The 24,674-nt window shown below is 37.8% G+C and overlaps 1 protein-coding gene across 4 annotated transcripts in view; it reads right to left on the bottom strand.

Annotated features, from left to right (window-relative positions):
* The window catches only part of LOC122842561 (kinase non-catalytic C-lobe domain-containing protein 1), a 47,839-nt gene that overhangs the window by 6,380 nt on the left and 16,785 nt on the right, over window positions 1–24,674 (bottom strand). For 2 of the 4 annotated variants that reach the window (XM_044136549.1, XM_044136547.1), the window contains exons 3-25: window positions 22,535–22,593; window positions 20,066–20,212; window positions 19,403–19,520; window positions 19,188–19,324; window positions 18,175–18,786; window positions 17,156–17,270; window positions 16,392–16,463; window positions 16,226–16,287; window positions 15,963–16,121; window positions 15,547–15,624; window positions 15,323–15,404; window positions 13,903–14,104; window positions 13,086–13,753; window positions 11,959–12,097; window positions 9,373–9,617; window positions 7,541–7,896; window positions 4,941–5,037; window positions 4,753–4,850; window positions 3,639–3,823; window positions 2,511–2,621; window positions 2,286–2,433; window positions 1,500–1,652; window positions 28–234 (exon numbers count right to left, since the gene is read on the bottom strand). In XM_044136549.1, coding sequence (XP_043992484.1) covers window positions 28–234; window positions 1,500–1,652; window positions 2,286–2,433; window positions 2,511–2,621; window positions 3,639–3,823; window positions 4,753–4,850; window positions 4,941–5,037; window positions 7,541–7,896; window positions 9,373–9,617; window positions 11,959–12,097; window positions 13,086–13,753; window positions 13,903–14,104; window positions 15,323–15,404; window positions 15,547–15,624; window positions 15,963–16,121; window positions 16,226–16,287; window positions 16,392–16,463; window positions 17,156–17,270; window positions 18,175–18,786; window positions 19,188–19,324; window positions 19,403–19,520; window positions 20,066–20,212; window positions 22,535–22,593 — 4,250 coding nt within the window. Of the gene's footprint in view, window positions 1–27; window positions 742–1,499; window positions 1,653–2,285; window positions 2,434–2,510; window positions 2,622–3,638; window positions 3,824–4,752; window positions 4,851–4,940; window positions 5,038–7,540; window positions 7,897–9,372; window positions 9,618–11,958; window positions 12,098–13,085; window positions 13,754–13,902; window positions 14,105–15,322; window positions 15,405–15,546; window positions 15,625–15,962; window positions 16,122–16,225; window positions 16,288–16,391; window positions 16,464–17,155; window positions 17,271–18,174; window positions 18,787–19,187; window positions 19,325–19,402; window positions 19,521–20,065; window positions 20,213–22,534; window positions 22,594–24,674 lie in introns of those variants that run through there. The other 2 variants (XM_044136548.1, XM_044136550.1) reach the window with 2 other exon arrangements.

Raw genomic sequence — 24,674 nt, 5'->3', positions numbered from 1 at the left:
TAGAACCTGTTTGCAGGATGACCAAACCTGCTGCAGAAGCGTCAGCTGCTGGGCTATGTGCAGCGTGCTGAGCTCCTTTTGGCTGAACGGGAGTCGCTCCTCACTCTGCAGACACACGTTGGACAAATCGTGCATCAGGGAGTCGTAGCAAGGAGCAGGCAGGGCTGCAGCAATCGAGAAGGTCTTCTCTTTAGACATGGACGCAGAGGGCTCCACAACTCGTGAGATCCTCCACTGAAAAGTTCACAGAAGACGTGTGTTACATAAACCCCTGATCCCACTAGATTACCCAGCAGTGGAAGGCTATCATGAGCTAAAAGAAGAACCGTTGCTCCCAAAGCTGCAAAAATCTTCACTAAGTTTCTCCAGATAAGAGCATCACAGATTCTCTCTTCTTCAGATATGGACTGAAAAAGAAAATCTGCTGATTTATGTGCTTAAAGAGATGGATCATAACAGAAATACAGCAGAGTTCAAAAAGAATAGGATGCTGACAGATGCTACTCATAGAGCTCCATCTTCTTACAATACTTTTTTCTCCCCAAGTTTTATTCCATATCGCAAAACAATTATCAGATATTTCAACCTCTTGATTAAGAAACAGAAAAAGAATATTAGAGTATTCAAAAATGACACTTTTTTCAGTAACAACAGTTTAGCTTTCCTGTAAATCTGATTTAATACTTACTTGTATCCTCACTGTTTATGAGAACTGCTTCTCATCTGTCTGGTGTCAAGTTTCTGATGGCAGATATTTTATTTACATAGTGCTTTAAGTGCTTCACGATAAAATAAAACATAAACAAAATGCATATGTTCACAAAATGACACTTAAAATTATTAAAACTAGTAAACCAAGCCTTTAAAACCTTCAACATTAGATTAGCCTGAAAGTATTTCATTGGATTAAAATGCAAGGATTGTGCTGGACACGCCATAACATTTATCTTGGAGTGTTTCAAATACAATTTCTCTCCCGCTCACGCAATATGTACTCTTCAATTATTGTGTTAAAAGTGATAATCTCTCCATAGTATGAGCAAATGTCTGAGTCTTTACCATTTTGGCAAATCTTTTCAGTTTTTCACATTTTTCTGGTTTCACTTCATAATTTTTGTGCACTTCTTTATGCGTCTTAAATCAACTTTTTAACCAAATCTCAACCAATTCCTGAGCCGATTCTTTCAGACGTTTAGAGGGAAGTAACCAGGGCTACATGTTCGACTTTTTTTTTAAAGAATGGATGACTTCACTGATTGAACTCCAAATTGCTATTCTTTGAAGATGCCCCATTTTATCCATCATCATTTAATTCCAAACAATCAGCAGTATGCATGTCCAGACAACTTAGTAACCTTGTTTTCTATGTCTCCAGTGCAGATTATAGAAAATAATTTGCAATTTAAAGTACAGTTCATCAAAGCCAGTGAAGGATCCGTCTTGTAATGCAAGCTAAAATCAAAATTAAGGAACAAATAAGCAAAGAGCCAAACTCAGACCTTCTTGCTAAGATCATCAGTGGATGAATGCAAACACACAGAGTCCTCTTCTTCATTCAGGCTGATCAGACTTCCTGTCACCTGACCCAGTGTGTTTGGATGGCTGTAGAGGACGGCGAGAAGAACCTCACCTTGACTGTCAACTGGAATCACCTGTGGAAAGTTAAAGTGTAAAAAGTAAAGAACTTGAAAAATCTCAAAAGTTGGTGAGAGCTCAGGTAACTGAATGTCAACCATTATATAAATTGCACTTTTTATGTTTGCCTATTTGAATAAAAGGTGTTCCTACTGGTAACCCCTCTCCCAAACCCGCCCCCATTTTTAAGCGTTCACAACTACAAACATGTTTCGTAATTCTTAAATAATCTCCAAGTCATGCCTCAGGTTTCTTGTCCTGAGTAAAAAGAAGTCACACTGAGAAAAAAAGAATATTTTTTCCCATATCAGTTTCCTTGGGTAAAAAGATATTTTACCTAACTTGTAATAATAGTTTCTATTTGTGCGTATTTTGCTGTATTTCAGCCATATATTCTTCCAAACCTCACACTGTGTCAGCATGTGAGGCTTCCAGATCCCCTTTGAATGAATGTACCAGAAAGACATGCAAAAAGCATATTTTCTTTACACTTTCTATTATTTAGATTTAATTTAGACAAATATTCTTCAAGTAATACACATCTGGTTCACAATTGTTAAAAGACAATCAGTGTTACATGTGCAATACAATAACTCAAGAAAAAGTAATTACTTTAGATTGCAGGGAAGTGTTGGTGGGTGTGAGTCTACCTCTGTATTAAGAAAGTTTTCTAAAGTCTCCACAAGACTTGACTTTGGCGTGAAGTCCACTGATTTGCAGTCTGTCACCCAGATCTGCAGAAGGTCCAGACTGCGATGGAAGATCCTTTCACTGTCCCCCGACATCTCTGGGGCCTCCCTGGTTAAAACAACATATCAAAACTGTATAAAAAGCTGCTTTTTTTCTCTTGACAACAGTTACCGGATGTTTGGTACCTTGAAGCGCCGATGAACTTATCCATGATGAACTGCAGTAGTTCTTCAGGAGTGCAAAAGAAACGATACGTGTACAGGAACTGTTGGATGTAGCCCTCTGCAGCAGCATTTCTGTAAAAAACATTCAGAAAGAAGAAGTTTGAATATTGGTGGAAAATGTGATTCCAGTAAGTCATGTTGTTCTTAAAACTGGTGGAGAGAAATGTCATTTCTCTTCATGTTTCTATTCTTGAGTTTCCACTTAGAGGCAAAGAAAGGGAGAAAAACAAATTTTCTGTGTTACAGGATGCTTTTGTCCGTCTCAAAACTTAGAAAACATCTTGTTCCTTTCAGATTCTTTCCTTCCTTCCTTTCTTTTCTCCCTCTCTCCCGTCCTTCTATCATTCATTTCCTTCCTCCTCTCCCTCCCTCCCAAGCGGTGCTTGCTAACAACAGACGGTGTCATCCAGGACATGTCTCTACTCCATTGAGCTGTTAGTGTTTCATGACAGTAACGTATAACAGTCATGACACTGTCATATAGCAACATTCTTCAGTCAGAAGCTTCTTCAGATTCATTGCTACACAGACTGCTACCAGAGATCCTTCCTGCATACAGCATCACCATGAATTATGACATTTATTTTCCCCCTTGGGATAAATAACTGAACTGAACTGAATTTGAATTGAACTGAATTGCTCTATACTGTTGATGTTCTCCCCCATAGCAACGAGTAGAAAAAAAAATGTAGTAGTGTTGTGACTGCCTGGAGATCTGAAAAGAGAGAAGGATATTTAATTGAGAAAACTTTAATGTTTAAATAAAATGTAGATAGTCTAGTCAGGGCTGATGATGAAGGATAAGATGCATCAGATTTAGGCTCTTTGGTAAAAAAAAGAAAAAAACAACTGTGTTGTACATCCTTTGCTTTTTACTTGTTTGAACAATAAAATGCTGTTATCCCCTCAGTGTTACTCATTGCTGTCATGATACTGGATGTGCTCATGCAAACTCAGATGAATATTTATGCAAAACAGTGGTATAATATTGTATTTTTATCCAAACTCCCTTTAAAATAAAAGAAAATCTGGAGTTCTTTGTCAAATACTTTCTGTGAACAAACGTTTTTATATTTCAGATTTCAGTACCTGGCATAAAGGTAAGCCATGAGTCCCAGAGGAGAGCCAGCCTGCAGAGTCCTCTTCCCTTTAGTGCTACCAAAACTCAAGACAGTGGGGTCCTCAGTGGACTGAAGGTTCATGGAGTGGCATCCACAGACAGCCAGAGAGGACAGTAAAGAGACTTCCAGACCCCATTGATCAACGCTGAGGACCTGCAGGTATGAAACAAATGTTCATGAATCATTTCAAAAACAGTAAGAAGCTGCCTGCTGTTTCTTATTTTGACATCCTCAGAATCTTGCAAAGTATTCACAAGCAAAGAGACTTTTCAATTTTTTTTACATTACAAAACTAACTACAAAGTATTCTAACATAAGACAGATCAACTCAAAGAATAATTGTGGTGGGGAAGGTAAAATGATGCATCGTTTTTCGACCCATAGAATATTTTACAGATGCCCAACATTCAATCTGAGTTTAAGGCAGATTGTGAATAATAAGTAAACATTTTTATCATTACACAGCACAAAGTACTTTTTGAAATGCATTGATTAGATTCTCTCCACTTCATTGTTGTAGACAACTGTGCATTATTGTGACAGAAAATACATTGATTTTTCTGGTTGTCAAAAGACAAAATTTGTTTTCAAGCTTCTGAATGCAAGTACATTTAAAAACTCACTATTATTTCCATTATGTCAAACACCTGTCATATTCACATGTATGACTTAAGTTGTATATTTAAATTCAGAATGTGGTACAGAACGAGAAGAGAACAAGTAACTTTTACTTGGCAACTCTTTATTTTGTCTGTTCGCTGTCCAAGATGTCAAATAGTTATTAGCTGAATTAATCAGAATAAAAAATTGGCCACCTCACCATCAAAGCCACTCCAAGGATTTAGAATGCCGAGGTGAGTGAATGTGTCAGAAAATTAAGAGGATTATACCACATAATATTTTGGTATGTTTAAAATATCCATTGTAGAGTGTGGTAGTGTTGAATGCATTAAAAGGTGATTTTGTGTTACAGTAAGACATCTTAATACGTTACTGAAATCTTGTGCAAATACAAAATAAATACTATGCTACATAAATTAGGGAAAACAAAGAAAATAAAAAATGTTAGAATCGACTAATACCTCAAGATATTTCTTCACACAATCCAAAAAGGCCACCTTGGATCTGAGTTCTTCAAGCTGTGACTTGAGTTTTGAGAGCATCAGTTTGCTTTCAGGACCTTCAGGATTCATGCACAGAAACATATTTATATTCATACTGGCAACACCAGAAGACATCTTCATAATTTATAACAATGGAGGACACAAACTTTTGTTTTTTCTCTCATGTTGATTCCTCAGCTTTTGATAGAAATTTCTGGTTTTCTTCAGATTCCTCGTCTCAATTATCAGCTGCTGCTGCACTTCCTGTTCAAAGGAATACACAGAGAGTCACAGGAATGACACGACCACATGCCTTCCACTGCAAGAGGCCATCGGGTGTTTTCCCATTCTGTACAGGGCAGCATTTCTTTCCGCTTTCTGCTCACCGTGGCAACGGCTCTTTTGAAGTGTAACAAGCGAGGAGTAGCGGTAGCGGACGGCTATTAAGGTGTACTATCAGCTCCGACACAAACTGTCTGAAAGAGCAGTAGTTCCATCAAAGTGGGAAAACACAAAGGCTATTCATTAATATTCTTTTGCAAATGATAATAACTTCCTCTGCCAAGGGCTAAGATCAACACATTAATATTCAGATCCAGTTAAAGGGGGATATTGTGCCAATTATCTTCAAGTCCCCCACATTACCATTCTATTTACCCCAAGGCCTGACCGTGACCCATTTTTCTTTGGAAATAGAAAAATAATACCCGCACTTGATAAAATAACCTGATCGGGAGAACAGACTGAATATAACTTCAATATGTAGAGTAAACTAAAAGCAGACTCAGAAAGCACTGGAACTACAAGCTGTAGCTAATTATAAAGCAGCCAATTTGAAGCGTAAAGCCAACAACTAGAACTTTATTGTAGAGTGCGTTTTATTTGTTTTGGTAATGTGGTTAGGCAGTAATATGACATTTCTCTGAATCATTAAAAACTGCTACAGCCATGTGTTGCAGTATTAAGTAATGTGACAAAGAACATTGCATGAAATACTTACATAAAACCAATCTCATCTAAGACAAATATAAAATCAGAACCGAACATAGTCTTGGCAAACTGAGAAACATCTGAAGGAGATGTAAAGTTAATCCCAAAATTATTCATACCCCAGGTGGATTTAAATTAAAAGTGACATCCTTTACTTCGCCAAGTGTGTTTCTAACAGGCGATAAAAAATGCAAAGGAAGTGTTAATCTTAAAAAATAACAATTATGTTTGAGGTTATTTCCATCACCCTAACTGTTAGAAGGAGAGAAGGAGAAGTAGTAAAACCTTTTCCTGATGGCTTCGAATTGGCACAAGGGGGAAAGTTTCTGGGGTAAAAAACATTGAAAAATTAATAATTAGATTACCAAAACTGGAAAGTTCTGGAATGGGGAGGAGGCAAAGTAACCAATACTTGGAAACACCAAAAATGTCCAAGATTTGTCGCTTTTTATCAACACAATAAACCTTTGCAGCTACCTGAAATTTAAAATTGACCTATAATTAACTAATACAGAAAGTAGCTGAAATTTATGGGGAATATTTTGCCAATACATAAATCTATACAAAATTTCACTAGTTGCGTTAAAATGTCTTCAAATTTGTTATGATAACTTATTTATTATTAATTGTGTCAGTTATTAATATCCTCATTTCACATACCACCTTTAATTGATGCGTTTTCCAAGTTAGTTCATTCTTTGTTATGTTTTGTAAATGTTTTGTTATGTATTCTCAATTCAATATTTCACTTTCCAGAGCATGTTGAAGTAAACATATACTGATTTGATTTGTGTTATTTATGTAAATGTAATCTGGCTGTTACTTTAAGGGATAACTCAACATGAAGGTACAAGCGAAAGACGTTAAGGACATCGTAGTTATTTTCAAAATGGGCAAGTCCTATTCTACGGCTAAAACATCTAGTTTAAAGGAAAACTGTTATGTAAAATTTGGGTATCAATCCACCCAGACATTTTTTGAAATTTAGTTAATGTTTTGTTGTATCTGGAAAACGAGCCGTTTCAAAAACCTCCCGATTTCTAAGTCACAACCTACGGTTACTGTGCCGTTACCTAGCAACCACAGCCAAGCCCATCCTGTTACTTGGCAACCCAAGTGCTCATTTGGTTTTACCGCTGTATGCGCTTGTACAATGGCTGCTGGAAAAGACAAGTGTTTTGTTGTTGACTTATTATTCCAAAAACTACTTACTACATTCTTGTTGGTTGTGCAGGAGGCTACACTTCTGCTTTTCAAAGTTCAAGATTCATGTTCAAATTTGCTTCCACGGAACATTTCAGCATGAAGGAAGTCCAAAGCGCTTTACATCAAATATATATGGTTGTATAATTGCAAAACTGTTTGCAGACATTTTCACATGTGAGTGTAAATATGCAGTTGGATTTAAAGTGACAAGAGGCCCTAAAGCAACTCATTTCTGAAAGGAGCTCAAAATGGAACTGAGAAGACTAAAATATAATTATCTAAATATTATTTTAAGCAAAAAAAATTTTATGAACATGTTTTTATAATCCATAGACATATCCTAGCCTGTTCAAAGAAGCACAATAGGTCAACTTTAACATTTTAAAACATTGATAGCTTTATGTCATTACATATGCATTCCTGCCAATGCAAAATGCAACATATTAAATCCTTCTTTATAATACATTTCATCAAGTTAGTATGCTTAATAAATAAATGATGCAGTCTGCTGTTTGCTCAGACAGACTGAGAGAAGGTCAGAGATGACTCACCGCCAGCAGCATTTACCCACCTGCACTTTCACTTCCAGGCTTGGTGATCTTGTGTGCTTTCCCAGATTCAATGCATACTCAATCACCTCCTGACTAAAACAATCTTCTCCAAAGAGAGCCAGGGCCCAGGCCGGGCTGAAGCTGAGGCCTGTGCAGCCTGTCGTGGATACGGGCGAAAGGAGCCGCTCCGACACCAGAGAGTCGCTGTCCTCCATGTCCTCCGAGTGGTCAGGACTCATCTGCTCATCGTGGGCTCCCATCAGATCTTCCTCTCTCGCTGACACAAACTCGGCTTCAGAGGGGCTTTCATCACTGCCACCCGCTGAATGACCTCCTGCCTCCATAACCCCAGACTCTGAAATGTTTGCCTTCACACCTCAAATGGTAAACAAAAAAAACAAAAAAACAGCAGCAGAGAAAGAGAGATGGGAGAGGAGAAGAGAAGAGGGGGTCAGAATCACATGGAAAGCAACACGACTGACTGGATTCATGCAAAAACCACACAGAGAGATACCCCAGAGTGGTGCTGGGGGTATTTGTTGCTAACCCTGTCATGGCTGCACAATGCACCTACTGTTTACAAAAATGACTTTTCAGGCAATTCAACCTCAAGCTCCATCACTAACGTTTTTGTTCCACATACTTCTATAGAGCTTGTTTGAAGCCAAGATTGTCTGGCATATTTTAACAGGAAAGAAACTACAGCAGAGTTTCTGAATGTGACTGGCCAGGAATGAGTTCCAGAAACAAAACAAAAAAACTCTGGAGCTTTCTGGAGCGGTTTGGACTCTTAAGAATGTGTGGAAAGCTGAAGAACAGCTTGACATTGTCAGTCAGTAGATTTAAAAAGAAACATTTCCCAACACATCACAGAAGGGTTTCAAATCCAAAAGCAGTATTGATTCTTTTTGGCACATACAAATCCTATAAAAACCTCAAGACAAAAAACACGAATGGATCAAAATGAAACATGTTTCAGGACTTTTGTTAAACTATGGGAAGCTTAGTTTTAATCATCAAGCCACTCAAAGAACCAACATCACCATTTGTCTGGTATATTTTTATAAATGAGCTAGCAGAACGAACATAAATACAGAAAACCAGTGAATAAATCAAACCTGTGGCTCTTTAAACATATCGCAAATTTAAATCACTTTAAAGAATGAAGTGCAACTGTTTTCATTCATTTCTGTTCAACATACTTTTCATTTAAAAGTTTATTTTGTGTTGACCTTGATAAAAGATAACAAAAAAACATTGGTCTTTTAATAAAGTTGGTTTCTTTGTACTCTCACAATACCTGATTATTGTCACTCTCCATGTAACTTGAAACTTGCTTACGCGTTTTCTGTAGTGCCATTGTTTATCATTTAAAGTATTAGGCTTCACATTGAAGTTGTTAGTTGATTTTTCTAAATAAAATTAATTATCTGTGCCCTGCCTCTACATGGAACCGGCATTTTAGGGAACAAAACTTTTCTTAAACAGGATCCAGAGTGAAAAATTGAAATGTTCATGACAGCAAAAAACTCTCATTTGAGAAAACACTGACGTATTAGATCAATCTCTAGTCTGACCGATTACCATAAATGCATCACACATAACAACAGTGGATGACATGTTTGTATTATAGTTTTCAGTTTTGTATTCAGCCCTTTATTCTGCAGTTTCTTATTGCAAAAGGTGTAATTACTGCCAACATTTACGATGCTGGACTCATTCAGATTCAGAGATCAACAGATAATACAACAAGATATGTCCATTTTCAAATTAAATATTTATTAGAATATGTCAGTGACAAATTTGCAAAAACCAACTCACTTCAATATGTGTGCACAGGTGAGTTTCCTACCTTGACCTATCCAAAACCGATTTTTCTCCAATCTTATTTCAGCACCCTCAAGCACCGTCTCATCTCCCCCACAGCAAGATGTCGCCTCGCTTCCCTCCCATATCCCACGAGAAGCGTGAATGTTTCCATTCAGATCGAGACAGCTGTGCAGGCAAACTTGTGTCTTCCCTCTGCCGGCAGCAGTGAAGGGTGGAGTGACGGCTGCCCTCTTCCCAACCTGCTCATTATGATCTCTGCATGGGGCGCTTCAGGAGACACAAAACATACGGTGCATTCAAAGATGTTGGAAATGAGGGAATTAATTAACATTAATCACTGAAATAATAATAATCAGTTAATCAGTACAATACTGATCTGAAACAACAAACCAAAGACGGCAGCCAACAAAACTCACTACAACTGCTCATCAAATTCATCCAGATCCATTCTTACTTGGCTATGCCACTCATTTGGCTACCAGGGGAGATTAGAGGATTTCTCAAACATGCATGAAAAAAATCCAGGTGTTTTTGTAATGAGGGGACTAACATTATAACATGATGTGAAGCTCAAAACAGTTGATACATAATACTGCCCCTTTAATATTATAGAAAATGCTGGAGAAGTGAGATTGTCAGAGAATGTGGGAAGTATTGCATTGGAAGGTGAGATGACAAAACTCGTACACTATTCAGGCGTACAGGGTGTGATAGTGAATCGAGAGAATAATGGGGATGCTGTGGTCTTTTATGAACTCTCACCAGGACCTTGGCTGCACGGTTTTGGAAGTACAAAATCTTTTGCATTGTTTTGCTTTGAATCCCAATGACAAATGCATTGCAGCATTATGTCAGCAGAACTAGAATGTGTGAATTAGCGTATCAGCATCAGCATTAGAGTGGAATCGAGTTTGGCAGCATTTCTAAGGTGATAAACAGCGGTCCTGCACGGTGCCTCCTTGACTGATTTCTTTGGCCTGATGCTGCAGACAGACTTTATCCGCCACAAATCTACTTGTACCTTAGCTACTTCTAATCGATTGATTCACTCTTCTGATGTCATCTCTGGTTACACACTCAGCGATTCTAAAAGTTCCTACCTTGGTAGTACACAAAGTATCAACTGAGTAAATTAAGATTCCTCAAAGCAACATCAGAGACTGTGAACCATATTATTATCTGCTTCTACATCATTTAGATGATACAGCACATTCAGCAAGCCTGAAATTGCCTTGAAACACTCTGTTGCTGACTTGTGTCAGCAGCTTACAGGCTAATAGTTAGATAACACAGATTCATGGTGTTATTTTCTAGATCTGGAATGTCGAGTAAAAGTATTTTCCCCCTTACAAATTTCCTCTGTGTTTGCTTTTGTTGTCACAGTTAATTATCTCCAGTCAAAGAAATCTGATTATTATCAACCTGGATGAACACAAAATGCATTTTCAAATGATGCTTTTAATTATCTAGAAAAAAGAAATTAAATCAAAACCATTTTGGCCCCATGTGAAAAATTTATAGCTATTGGTGGGATTCTGGCTTATATTCCCTTATTGGAGGATTTTAAAGCACAAACTGCATGTTTAAGATTACACTACTATATTTAAATTGGATTTAAGTCCCTAGACTCCCAACTTTGATTAGCCCACAACAGAATAATCATTTTGCTTCTTTTGTAAATGATTCAGTGTGGACTTGCTAGTGTAATTCTGATCATTGCTGCATGGTCCATTATGAACTGGAAACTGAGCATTCTCCTTCTGGATTTTCAAGTAGAGAGCAGAACTCGCGGTTCCATCAATTACCGTTACTTATTTTGGTCGTACAGAATTAAATCGGTGGCAGTGTTACACTGCCACTACAATGTTTGACCGTTCTTATGATGTTATTTATCTGATATGCTATATTATTAAAATGACACACATTTTCCAAAAACTTCCAATTTTATCTCATCAGTCCACAAAACAGCTCAAAGTCAAGTTTTAGGGACTATTAATGTAATCTTTTTGGACTTATAACATGGGCGTTAGTGTTAATTTTGGTCAGCGGTAATTTTTGTCTGAATTCTCAGGTCTATTTCAGATTAAGTTACATGCAGATTTTATTTAGGGGTACAAGAGTAAAAGGGCCTGAATACAAATGTATGCCAGTTTTCCAGATTCATATTTATAAAATATTTAGAGCAGTGTAACATTTGCTCCTCCACATCATAAGAATGTGTTCATTTGTGTTGGTTTATCATACAAAACCTCAACGAAACATATTTCAGTTTTTGGTGAAAAAAGAAAACGTAAAGCAAAATTTTGCGACCAACTGCATTTAACACACAGCCCAGAAAGCAGACTAATTTTCTCACATGGTTTATAGGTGGGAGGAGATCAAATGCTTTATAATAATAATATGTATCAAAATTAGTGACTTGTATCAAAGCTCATCGGCTTATTGAAGCTGGTGGCAATCGAGACACTGTGACCTGCTCGTCTTACAGAGACAACAGAGCAAAAGAAAGCAGTAAGAGCAATGCAAGCAGATAGTGCCCTTGGTCATATGAACATCCATTTACAAAATAAATAACTGTATTAAGAGAATCAAAAAAAGACCTGCTCACAGTGTTGAACAGCTGTAGTTCACCAGGCAATGCAACACACCCAGTAAGTCGTCGTCCCAGTGCAGGTTACAGAATCTCTCCTTCACTACGCTGGCAAACTGCTGGTACCGGAGTCCCTTCAGACAGAAAAGGTATTCCCCTGGGAAAATACAAAAAATATTTTATTTTCACACAAAAAATGACTAAAAAGTTCAATAAGAAATTCATTTTAGTTTAGTGCAAATGGTAATAGAGATTAAAGGAATATAAGGTTAATAAAAACAGTGAGATGTTTTTTTCTTGTAGAACTGCTGGTGTGCACCAAACAGACATAACACTATGTTCCCTGGACAGATGTTTGTGGGTGCAATATATTTATGAGCAGGTGCACATTTTGTCTTCAAAGTGGATGCACAGAAAGCATCAAAAGTATAAGAATTTTAAGTTATAGTCAAATTGTGAAGGTTCAATGACTCAAGTACTAAAGCTGCAGATCTTTTAGGGTGCAGGGTTCAGCATCTAGTTAAAATGGTGCAAGGAAAATAATGAGCTAAAGCATCCACATGGTCGCTAATGCACAGGAGGAGCTCAGGCACCATATGAACTACTGCAAACAAGTTTCCATTACCAACGTGTGCAAGTATTCCACTAATGTAAAAAAAAAAAAAAGCAATTTGCAATTGTGGTTTTTCTATTAATAAGGGCATTTAATAGAATTTCACACTTGAATAAAGTTACTAAAAAACATCCTCTAATTACTTCCTGTCTTCATCTTGTTTGTGGATTCCACCTGTGGCAACATCCGGTAGCCGATCATGTGACTAGTGTGATGCGAAAAAATGCTCTCATTTCAGCTTTGTCAGATATACTAACTTCAATAAGGTAAAAAACAACAACAACTTCATTCTAGCACCAAAACTTTATATCCACAATCGAGTTTTTTCAAAATTGGAGTATTTCCAGCAAGCAAATTTATGTTTGAAATGTTAAACTGTACAGTTACATAGTCAATGGAAATGCAGCAAGATGAAGTTCACCAGTGCAAAAAAATTCAATCACTTTAAACTCATGTGTTATTAACGAAACAATGATACACAAATATATTGAGTCAATTTTCTCCCCATGTAGAAGGACAGTGTTGCACTTACCCATCATGATGTCTTGACGGCCATTGTCTAAATGCCCCTTAACTGAAAAGTGTCCTTTGAGCAGGTCGATCACATCCTGCAGGGCAGGCTGATCTCTGGAGGCAGAGCTCTTCTCACCTTCTGTTTTGGTTTCTGTTTTTTCACAGTACGTTTGATGTGAAGAACAATCCTGAGAGCCGTCTGACGTTGTGGGGCTACCACTTAAATAAAATTGATCCTGAGTCCCAGGCCTCATAGTAACACTCACAGAACCAAAAAACAGACCCCCGTTGGTCTCCTGACCTGTTATCAGGCCTAACAAAGACTGAGGGACAAAAGATGGGTTTATGTCCAACCCGTGTAGAGACTCAGGAGCCCTAACCTTGACGGGCACCAAGGACAGATGTCCTGTCAAGGGATCCTGCCAAAAGAGGTAATTGTTGAAAATGCCACAGCTGTTGAGGTTAGTGGATAAGGGCGAAGAGAGACTGGGAAGGGAGACTTCAAGGAGAGAAACATCAGAGAGAGCTGAAGGAGAGTCCTCAGGTATTGTGCTGGATGTTTTGGAAGAAGTGCTCATGACTGTGTGAAACTCAGTCAGCTCTTCTGAATGTAGATTGGCTTTAGGAAGGACATCTAGGCAGCTTTCTGCAGCATGAACACTGTTCTTTGTCAGTCTGTCTGCTGTCCTGTTAAAGAAACAATCCAGTTAAGTTTTAAACGTGTTGTGATGTTTTTAGTCTTCTTTCTTTTCAACAAAGGTTGCTATAAAGTTAAGTTTGCACCAAATTTAAGTAGATTATCATTACATTCACACAATGTATTTTTGATGTCGTACCCTACAGTGACAGTTCCCAGATGCTGGTTCTCCTCCTCCTCCTCCTCTGTTTCCCCTTCACTGGTCAGGATGATTGGAGTGAAGTGTGTGGCAGTGGAAGTGAAGGCTTCTGGGAGCTGGAGTTCCATGCTGACAGGATAGCTGTGGGGAACAGGGCCAGGCACAGGAGCCAGTCGGCTCTCAGTGGCCATGGGCACAAAGCCTACACGTGGTTACAACAATCCCAGATACAATATCAGTGATATTGTCTCATGCAATGCACACTGCTTACGTACAAATAACACTTTTAAAATGATTTGGGTGATCTGCTGCCATGGTAAAGGTCATGATCTTGTTTCTAGTGATGACACTCAGGCAAAAAGAAACTACAAACTACACAGAGGAATGTCTACACAGCCAGAACTGCAACTCACAAATTTCTAGCTGTGCTCACTTTGCTAACAAAAATTCACTTATTGCAATACAGTCCCTTGCAAAACCTTTTACTTATCCACAAATATTTTTACATTTCATTACCATAGGACAAATTCATTGCATTTTATTTGGATTTCATGTGATAGGTTGACACAAAATAGCACTTAAACACGCAAAAATATTTTTTTCACAAATACAAACTGTGTGGCACGCTTTCAAATTTAGCTCCCTGAGTGAATGTCATGTAGAATCACCTTGTTCTGCAATTACAGCTACAGTCTCTTGTGGTATTTCTCTACCAGCTTTGCAAAGCTAGAAGAGAAATGTTATCCCCATTCTTCTTTGCAAACAAGTTTAAACTCACTATGATAAGATGGAAAACAACCGCTAACATCAACACAGTTTCTCAGTTGGATTTAGGTCTTTTGAGGCCGTCTTTTTTCTGAGTCAATGTGTTTTTTGTTTCAGGATTCTCCTTCACATGTTATCTACTTGGCTGCATGTTGAGGTACATGATTATCTCTTTGACGTTTACATGCGTGTCACACTCTTTCTAAGTTCAAATGATGGATTGAACAGAGCTCCAAGATGTACAAATTGTTTTTTAAAACAAACTTTATTTAAACGTTCTCCCTCACCTCTCTGCTATGTTCCTTGGACTTTGTGATGCCGTTTGTTCATTATGATTCTCTAGCAAACCTCTGAGGCCTCCTTCTAATAGCTGAATCTGTGCTGAGATTTAAGGAAAACCCATGGACTGTCAATTTACAACCAACAGACTTCTGAAGGCACTGGCTAAACCAGATTTTATTTAGGGGTATCAGAATAAAGGAGGCCAAATACAAATTCATGACACAAAATAAGAATGTTGAAATTTGTCGCATTCTAAAATGATGTGGAAAAAAAACAGCCAGTGGTAGGAACAGCTTTGCAAGACACTGTAAAGGTTTGTTGCATTTTAATGCAAAGTTCTGTATATTGCATGAGGGTCATAGCACCGTCATACCACTGTTTGGTTGGGGTTCATCAGTTGAGCTCTGGTTATTACTTTCACTCAAATCTTCAGTATTGTGGCCTTCTGAAGCTGGCTGGAAAAAAAAGACATCACCGTTCATGACAATAAAGAACGACGCTGTCACTTAATGATACAAAACAGATAACTCTGACTCCGAGATTCAAATAATCCCAGGAAATTAACACATAAAACTACAACGTTGCAGAAAAGCTTACCGGGTGAACTCTGCTGATGAGGTTTCCCCAGACAGTCTCAGCGCTAATCCCCTGACGAGAAAGATTACAGATGCAGCTCTGTAAAACAAACAAAAAACACAATAGAGGATTAAAAATATATGCTCCACTGCAGTCCATATAACTAAAATGCATTTGAACCCAACACAAAAATAAATTACTTTTTCGTCACAGTTCCAGTTTTACTTTTGTTTTTAATCCAAGACTGGACGGGAGCAATGTAGGAAGAACAGCTTTTTAATTTCAGTCATTTACTCATTTATCAGGGATTATTACATTACTGTCTCCTGAAACACTGTACCACAGTGTCAAATAAAACATTATTTTACTTTTCAGGCAGCAGACAACCTCAAAGAACATTTGCTTGGCTCCAGGACAATCATTATTCGAAGCAAAACCTTTTTTGCCATGACGATGGTTGGTCTCTCCATGGGGGTCCTCTTAGCCATCTCCAGGAGGAGTCGCTTCATTTTACGAGGCATCGCCAGCTTCTGATTTGGTGATAAGCTGAACTTGGCTGACGCCCAGAGGATAGCAGCAACCCCATACACACAGACCTGAAAACACACAAGTGACGTATAAATATAGAATAAGACACTTTAGCTGTAGCTAATAACCAGTTAATTGTACAGGAAGGTAAAACTAGCTCTGACAGACAGACCTTCTCAGTTACAATACCGTGGTCCTGATACTCGGGTGCAAGAAAAAAACCATCATGGGATTCTGTGAAGAAGACACATGAAGTCAACAATTCATCTGAACAAACTCCAGACATTTACAAGTGAAAAAACTAAGAAGCATAGAGTAGTTGACAATATTATACCTACCGATGGTTTTAGGTTTGAGAAAAATCACTTCTCCCTTGCAGTTCACATACACCGTGTCCAGGCATAAATAAGCTAATGACAAAGAGAGAACAAGAACCAATCATTCTCCTTTTGTAAATGAACGTTTGATTACCATTCCTATTAGAGACAGAATTATTCAGACAGTCTTGTTTCAACACAAGACCGTCTGAAAACGCCAAGTTCTATGTATTTAGCAATATATTATTACTGTAAATCTATGTATAGGCACACTTGTTATTTTGCTGTGTTTTTTATTTATTTTTTTTCCTCTGTGTGGTCCGGTGGCCAAGCGACATTTCATTGGCAATTTCACTGTCATGTCTTTGTGCAACCACAATAAAATAAGTTTAAGTCTATCAATCTTGCAATTATAAATACAACCAAAGGTTGGTGCCCAAAGCACACCAACCTCTGGTACAGTTTACTATGCTTGTGTGATTTATGAATATTAGTTTGTACGACATAATGACTGTAATGGTGCTCAACATTAAACTAGAAGTGTTCTGAAAAATGTTACATAATTTAAGTTTATTTGAAAGGGACAGACACAACCCGACAGACAAACTGAACAGAACAGCGGCCCCATGTTTACATCAAAGTGCTAATAGCACAAGCTAATTCGCAGCACTGATAGATGAAATTATCCATATCGTATCAGCAGATTCAGATATCAGAATGGAATTGGAGCACAATTCTTGTCATTGAAAGAGCTGGAGATTTAAGACAAACAGAAAAATAATCACCTGGAAAGTCAGTGTAAGTTTGAAGTGAAGACAAGCAGGTGTAACACAAAGCCCACAGTTCATTAACCGTAAGCCTCCGTCCACAATGAGTCAGCAGCTCCCTGAGAGAGATCCACTGGACAGGAAACAAAAAGCCACGACTTAGTAACTCAGGAGTTCAACCTGTTGGCTTGGCAGGCCTAATTAAAATAAGAATTAGCATTTGTGTCATGTAAGAAGTTTTGAATGGAAAGGCTGCAGAAAAATTTATTCTGATGTTCAAACTTCAGTGTATCTTGCATGTTTTTGGTGGGGATAGTGAGCTATCCTAAAAAATATATATATATGCCTATATCTAAAAAACAGGTACACACTGTTTCGTATTGAACTCAAAAACCTGTTTTTGAGTGTACCTGCTTTTTTGAGATCCGACATTATTGACCCGTCAGACATAACAAAATATAAAAGAAGAATTGGCTAGATAACATGCAGAATGCTTCATGGAAAACTAACACTTAAATCTGACTAAATTCTCATTATTAATGGTTAAACCCTGGTGGTGAAAAGATCACGCTGTGAGGATGAAGTAGCTGGAACAGAGAATCTGTAGCAAAACCTGAACAAGTCTATCCAAAGTCTATCTTTTCTTCATTGGATATTTATTCATGACTAACTGTCCAATGAAGAATGGGAAGAAATTAATTACTATAATGAAAGCTGATAAAATATCTAATTGCAATATGCTTTTTAGATTCAATATTTTTTTTCTTTTGACTTCACACTATGCACCACTTTCTGTCGTGTCCATCACAAAAACTCCTAACAAAATACAGTGAAGTTTCTGGTTTTAGTATGAAAAAAATGTAAAAATATTTTTGCAATGCAATTAAATTGCACGCATCATAATAATGAGGTTTTTTTTTTTGTTCAAACAGCCTTTTTTTCAGGAGACTAAATAAGTGTCTAAAATACATGCGAGTAGATTCAGTGAAGCAACATCAAGTTCAGAAAAGTGAAAACTTATTGTAAAAGTGACTAACCTCATCCTGAGATTCTTCGTTCAGGCACAGCATGCTTTTGGTCATGTAGTTATAAGAAAGGGAAATGTTGGGTTTTGTCACGCTCTCATTCTCTAAAGAGTTTTGTGCCATCTCCAGTTCACGACAGGAGGCACAGGAGGCGACCAAGTCCTGGATACATCCCCTTGACATGGGTTGGACACAATCTTGAATATTTACTTCTTCTATGCAAGAGTCTACATGATCGGTTCCTTGTGATGCCTTTTCCTGGTTCTGAGTTCTACAGTGAGGGTAGGACTCGCAGGACTTCCCCCGGTTTAGTCTCTCCAGTCTGTTACTCCACATAGACTTTGAGTCTTGATGTTCATCAGCTCCTATTTCTGTGAGGTCAGAAACAGGAATACTGATATCTCCGTGAGGTGGAGTGGAGACACACGGGGGATTGTTAGAGTCCGGCACCGAGCAGGAGCGATTAAGGGCTCCCCTTGCTCCTCTGAACTTCTGCTGGGATCTCCTCTTCACTGGGGAGCTGTTGTAAGAACGACAATCCATCTCATCTGTCAGAGTCATGCCGTCTGCCTCATCGCTTTCCATATCCTCGGCCCATAGAGAGGAATCCCAGGCCCCACACACCTGCAGAAGGGGAGCGTTATCATTTATTTCAGCTGTTCTGAGCAGTTGAAATAAATAGTAGTTTCCAAGCAACACTACTAAGAGAATGTAGATGTGATTAACTTGGTTTGTACACAATGTGTTGCAGCTGAAAATCAAGGAGGTTTGTGGTATCAAGGCAAACACAATAGCCAGCTTGAACTGCTACCATTTTATAATTTAAATGTCACGAGCCTCCAAGAATGACATGGACTTATGAAAAACAGATTTCTGCCTTATTGATGCCTCTGTAGAAGTACACAATGCCCATGAAATATTCATATTGGTAATAATCTAAACTCGGTGGTCAGATTAACAAGGCTGTGCATTATAGGAAAGACAAAGTTTCCTATAAAATGTTTCTAACTATTACCAAAAACTGCTACCTGCTGTCTGGACACACTGTTTGTCCCAAAGGATTCAGAAATGTCTTTGGTCTTATCCTCCGAGTTTAGTCTTTTCAAAAGACATTTGGCTTTGGAATGCTGCCATCTTTCCTCCAAAGATTCCTCCTGTTCATCTGTGAATGCACAACGACACAAATCAGAGGCCAGAAAATCACTTTGGGCAGCAAAAATCCCTAGAATAATATAAGAACCTTGAATATTTGAAACTGATTCAATGGAGAGCACTCTTCGTCCAATCGAAGATAACTTCCGGCACACGGTAGCTGAAGGTGTTTGAGACAGCCTCTCTTCAGCCAGCAACAGAATATCCTGTGGGAGAATTGTATCAAAGTCTGCAACATTCAGAAAAACAAATTTCTTCTGTGTGTTATAAAATTGATGGTCCCTATTTGAAATTTGATAAAACATACTTCAGTTTTACCAACACAGAGCCCACTCAGCTTATGGCAAATAATCTTTTTATTACAATATGTAGTCTAAGAAATATTTTGTGATTCAAATTTGCTTAATTTTGTGTTCTTGATTTGCTGAAACAGAACCAGATTTGCACTTGCATTAAATTTCCACTTGGTGCTGCTAAGGAGCACATTATTACCTTATTTTATGTCCAAACAATAAAGGAACAATATTCACAGTAATGAAAAACCTCCTGATTGTTTTAAAGACTAGAGTGATTCAGTAATACTGACTAAGGAAGGTTTTCATCTTGGATCAGTTAGAAACTCATCAATCAAAAATGAAATTTTCCCTGAAATTAACACTTTTGACTTTTCATTTTCTTATATGTAATTCGGACATCGATGCTAGAGTGAGGCATCTGATCTCTCAACCCGTCTCTGTTACTGTTTATGCACCTCCAGCTCAGGTCTGTCCTCAGGCTTCTCCTCCTGCATCTGCTGCAGCAGACTCTGAAGTTCTTCTCCCAGTTCAGCCTCGAGCTCTGGCTCGATGACAAATTTCAGTGCAGCGGAAAGTGTGGAGCCCAGAGAGAAAACGTGGCCCTGCAGCCAGAGTCAGAGAAGCACACACATTTGAATATTGCAGAATCCTCTTACAGGTTTGGGTCACATATGTCATGTATCATTCTCTTTAATAAAAGAAGACGTGTCTGAGGTTATAACACCATCAGTAGATTTAAGACAAAAACCTCCTGTTTATCTTGACATTGTTAATGTTAGTTTGTTGTGAAAAACAGTGGTCATGAATTTTTTTGCAAATGTTTAAAACAGCAGGAGCTCTCACACCATCAAAGCGACGGGGCATTTCTCATCAAAGTGAAGTTTATCATGTGAAGCATGACTCCCAGCATGACTCTGTCTGCTCAAGTAGATAAAAGCTATTTTCACAAACCCCTGGTATGACGATATGAAGTCCTTCACGCTTAACAGCCTGTAATATCTGTGTGTGAGACTTTATTTGTAATTGAGGAAGGAAGTACAGTGGATTCCTGCTTATCGTCGGTTCAGTGTCCTACTTGTGGAGCATAACTCCAAAGTATTCACAAAATAGTAAATAATAATTTGAGAAGCACATCTAAAATATTGAAAGGAAAATGGAGCTTGGGAAGCTGAAATATCTAGATGAAATGCTACATTTGCAAAGCAGCCAGTCCAGGAGCTCCATTCATTTTTCTCAGAGCTCACTGCCTGAACCCCCAATAGCTCTTACTATTTGGGAAAATCAGAAAAGGGGGACAATTTCTTATACTTTAATTCACTAGAATATTCTACATGAATAAGTAAATCTCAAACAGTTTCAGTTGCATAGGTTCATTGTACTTTGAAAAGAAAACAAAAGGCAATGAACTCAATTTTCTGTAATGACTGTCTTGTAATGTTATACCTTTTGTTTTAAATATTGAGTTTGAACTTTATTTGCTAATTAAGGTGTTAAATGCTACTCGGACAGTATGATGTTGTCTTTATGATTATTATTAATTTTAATTTCTGGTATAACAATCCAGTTTATAGGGTGATTCCTTCCAACTACTTTAAGCTTTGATGTAGGCATTAGTCGTTTTAATCCATTTTACTGATGACAACTATCTGATAATATTTAATAATTTATCTGTACAAACTGCTGGCACGAGCATTTAATACCCTGGTTATTAAAACAGATTAATAAGATGAGTTGAAACAAATTTTCTTATCTCATCTTCATCTCAAAATGATTTCCAAGTTCAGTTCACATTGATTTTCTTTTGTTTTTTATTTTAATACCATGAAAATAGAAAAGTATCAAAGTTCTCAAACACACAAAACAAGGCTGGGTGGATCATAAACATTTCAAACACTCGCCTAAGAGAAACCGTAACAATTTGAAGGAAAATGAGTAATACTTTCTTGAGCAAAGAGGTAAAATCCCAGAAGTTTATTGAGCCAAACTTAGAGACAGAACAACTTGCAGCTGCAACTGTTGCAAAAGCAGCTCCACAAAGTGTTGACCTTGGAGCTGACTGAGTTCGAACGCAAACTCAGTTTTTTCTCTTTTGAAAAAAGAGAAAAGAGTTGCAGATTGTATGGAACAAAAGAATATTTCAAATGTAGCAGCTATTTTCCCAAGGATGAAAAAATGTATTTTCAGGATGTTTGACAGCATTGTTATGAAAAAGGTAAGACAATCTCTAAAACGTTTATCATTAACTGTATATTAGTTTGAAAGTAACTGCATTTATTTTTTATGCTTTTAAATGTACATACAGGCTTTATTAAAATAGCTGAACAGGATGCCACACCTGGCAAAGTTAATTTATGATCTGTTACAGTTCAACATCTGGAGTGACTTCTCATAGCTTTCAAACTGTAACAATCAGAGATTCATGCTGTATTGATCTAATCTACGTATAATCCTGTTCTGGTCTGTGCTGTTGCGCACTTCCAATAACTGAACCTGCAGGAACAACCAAGTTTGAAAATTGTGTTTGCGAACAACAATAAGTATTTCTGCTGCATAACTCAAATTGAACAGATTGACAGACTGTGGAGGATTTGCAGCAGCATTGTGATCCCTCAGGAGCAATACTCTTGCAAAAGAAGAATGACCCTCTCAGCATCAAAGGAGCTGATTACATAAAAAAGCTGTATTGAATCCCACAGTTTAATGATACAGAAGAAACAGACTGGGTAATTTAAAACATTCCAGGCAATTAGGCTGCAAAGAAACTAGGTTAAGGTAAATAAACCTTAGTAAGGTGAATGGCTGAAAGCTTTAGGAAGAAAAAATATAGAAAGAAGCTATTTCCTTTTCATTAAAAATTTTACAAAACATGCACCTGATTGTGAGTTGTGTGTGAATGATGTGCTGTGACGACACATCTCTCTTACCTCAAATGTGCTGCCCGTGTTGTCAAACTCCGGAGGGACAAATGAGCAATCTGGATCATCTGCAGGTCAAAAACATCCAGAAACGTCTCTGTCAAGCATGTCTGAACTATACACAGCAACATCACATCTAGGGGAGAATTGACATTTTTGAATGCAAAGCAACTAATAGGGAAGCAAATTCTGGCCTCTTCCCTTCTCACATCTATTGATGGCAACAATACAGAACTCTTAGACTTATGCATGGTTCTTATTTAACCACTGCAGTCCAATGAAAAGGGGGGTGCTTCTCTAAATTTGCATAATTCATGTGTGATGGATAATCTCAGGATAATCTCCAGGATCAGAATTTGAAAGGGGGTGAGCAGGAATCAGATGCATCCTCCTCGCTGTCCTCCTCCTGAAGTGGGTCAGTGCTCAGACCTGCTACAATAACAACATACAAGTGCATAGCAGCAATGTGATGAGCACTCTGTGCCTCATTTCAACTGTAGAAAGACATGAGTTCTGTGGAAAAAACAAGGGAGGATATGAAAGAATGACAGGGAGTAAAGTGGGTCATGACAGTTCGCCGTTTGATTTTGGCTCTGGGCTACAAAGAGCAGAAATTCTTCCTTCACATCTTTTATTTAACTTTAATATTTTATTCCCCAGAAATCTCTTCTTTAAATTTTTAGTTTTAGCTTCTTTCATAAAAACATTTCATCTTTTCTTTCTCCAGTTTTTCCTCCCCTTTCACCTCTTTACAGTTTCCTCCTTTGGTTCTTTCTCTTCTTTTTGTCACCAGTTAAGATCATCTTTGCTTTCACATTCCCAGTAATCTCATGTTTCTCCCTTTCCTTTCAAGTCTCTACCATCCTCTACTCCTTCTCATTCATTCTCTCTGCTTTGCTTTTCACTTCAAAGAACATGACTGTGTAAGAAGTAGTGGAAGAAAACATGTAAAACCATTGTAGCTAGGAAAAAATTGTAACACTGAAATAATCATCAAAGAAGAGAAATAAAAATAGTCATTAAGCGTGAAGCAGTTTATATCAAGCTGATGGTGTGAGTCATGTGTGCCTCTGGCATTTTAGTACAACAGGTAGGATGAGCTGAGCAATCCACCAGATTCAACACACTCTCCCGATCAGATCTCCCACGGCACTCCGCCAGTAGGAGTTTCATCCAAAATGGAACAGCTTGTAATGTCAAGTCTCATGGGGGAAAGTTAACAGTTATCTGTTATCATCCTTGCATGATAGCTATGAGGACATTTTGTTGCTCTGACTCAATTTGCACGATCTGAACATCGCCGCAGCACCCACATACTCATCCCGCCACCTCCCTGGTGTTACTGCAGTAATTAATCAGCTGAAATGAATCGTACTGACATGTCTTAGTGGCCACTAGTGAGCTAATGGAAATCTGGAGCCTCCAAGGTCAGAGTTGCTTGGGTGTTCAAAGAATATTGGTAATTTTAAAGTGAACATTTTTGTGTTTTCTTGGGTCCCTACTGTAAAAATCCAAATGTGTTTCCAAATGTAGCCATATGCAACATCTGCAAACTCTTCAATGTAATCACATGTAATCACAATTCCTTTAAGGGGAATATGAATAGATCTGTGATCCCTTACAGAAAAAGGATGTAGTCAGCACTGTTCTACAAATATCAAAAATGTAGAAAAAAGGTAGAACTTTGGTGAAGACAACTGATATTCTCATATGAACCTAAACAGTCTCTTTATTGAAGAGAATAATCAGCCAATGATTATGATAATGATTGTGATTGGAGTTTTGGGATTAAATGAAAAAAACAACAGCAGATGGAAATGGATACATCACAGTGACAGATGCAGTTATGGCAGGATATTCAACTACCATGGAGTCAACCGAATAACTGCTAAGACAACTATTTGGTGTTGTTTGTGAGCATAAAATTGATCAGATTAGAATATGCTTTCTTTTCTTTTCCTGTGTGTATATATTTTTTTAACTTTCATTATGACTTCTGGGAAAAAATATACTCAACAAACTTAGAGTTTGAGAGGTCTGACAGACAGAGTCCTAAGAGATTAAGAGACATTACTATAGTGTAGCCAAAGTGCTATGAGTAAAACATGTACAGTAATATTAAGAAAAGTGAGACTTGCATATTCACTGT

The sequence above is a fragment of the Gambusia affinis genome, linkage group LG13 (assembly GCF_019740435.1).
Source record: "Gambusia affinis linkage group LG13, SWU_Gaff_1.0, whole genome shotgun sequence".
Taxonomy (NCBI): domain Eukaryota; kingdom Metazoa; phylum Chordata; class Actinopteri; order Cyprinodontiformes; family Poeciliidae; genus Gambusia; species Gambusia affinis.
This window is presented reverse-complemented; position numbering and strand designations above follow the sequence as displayed.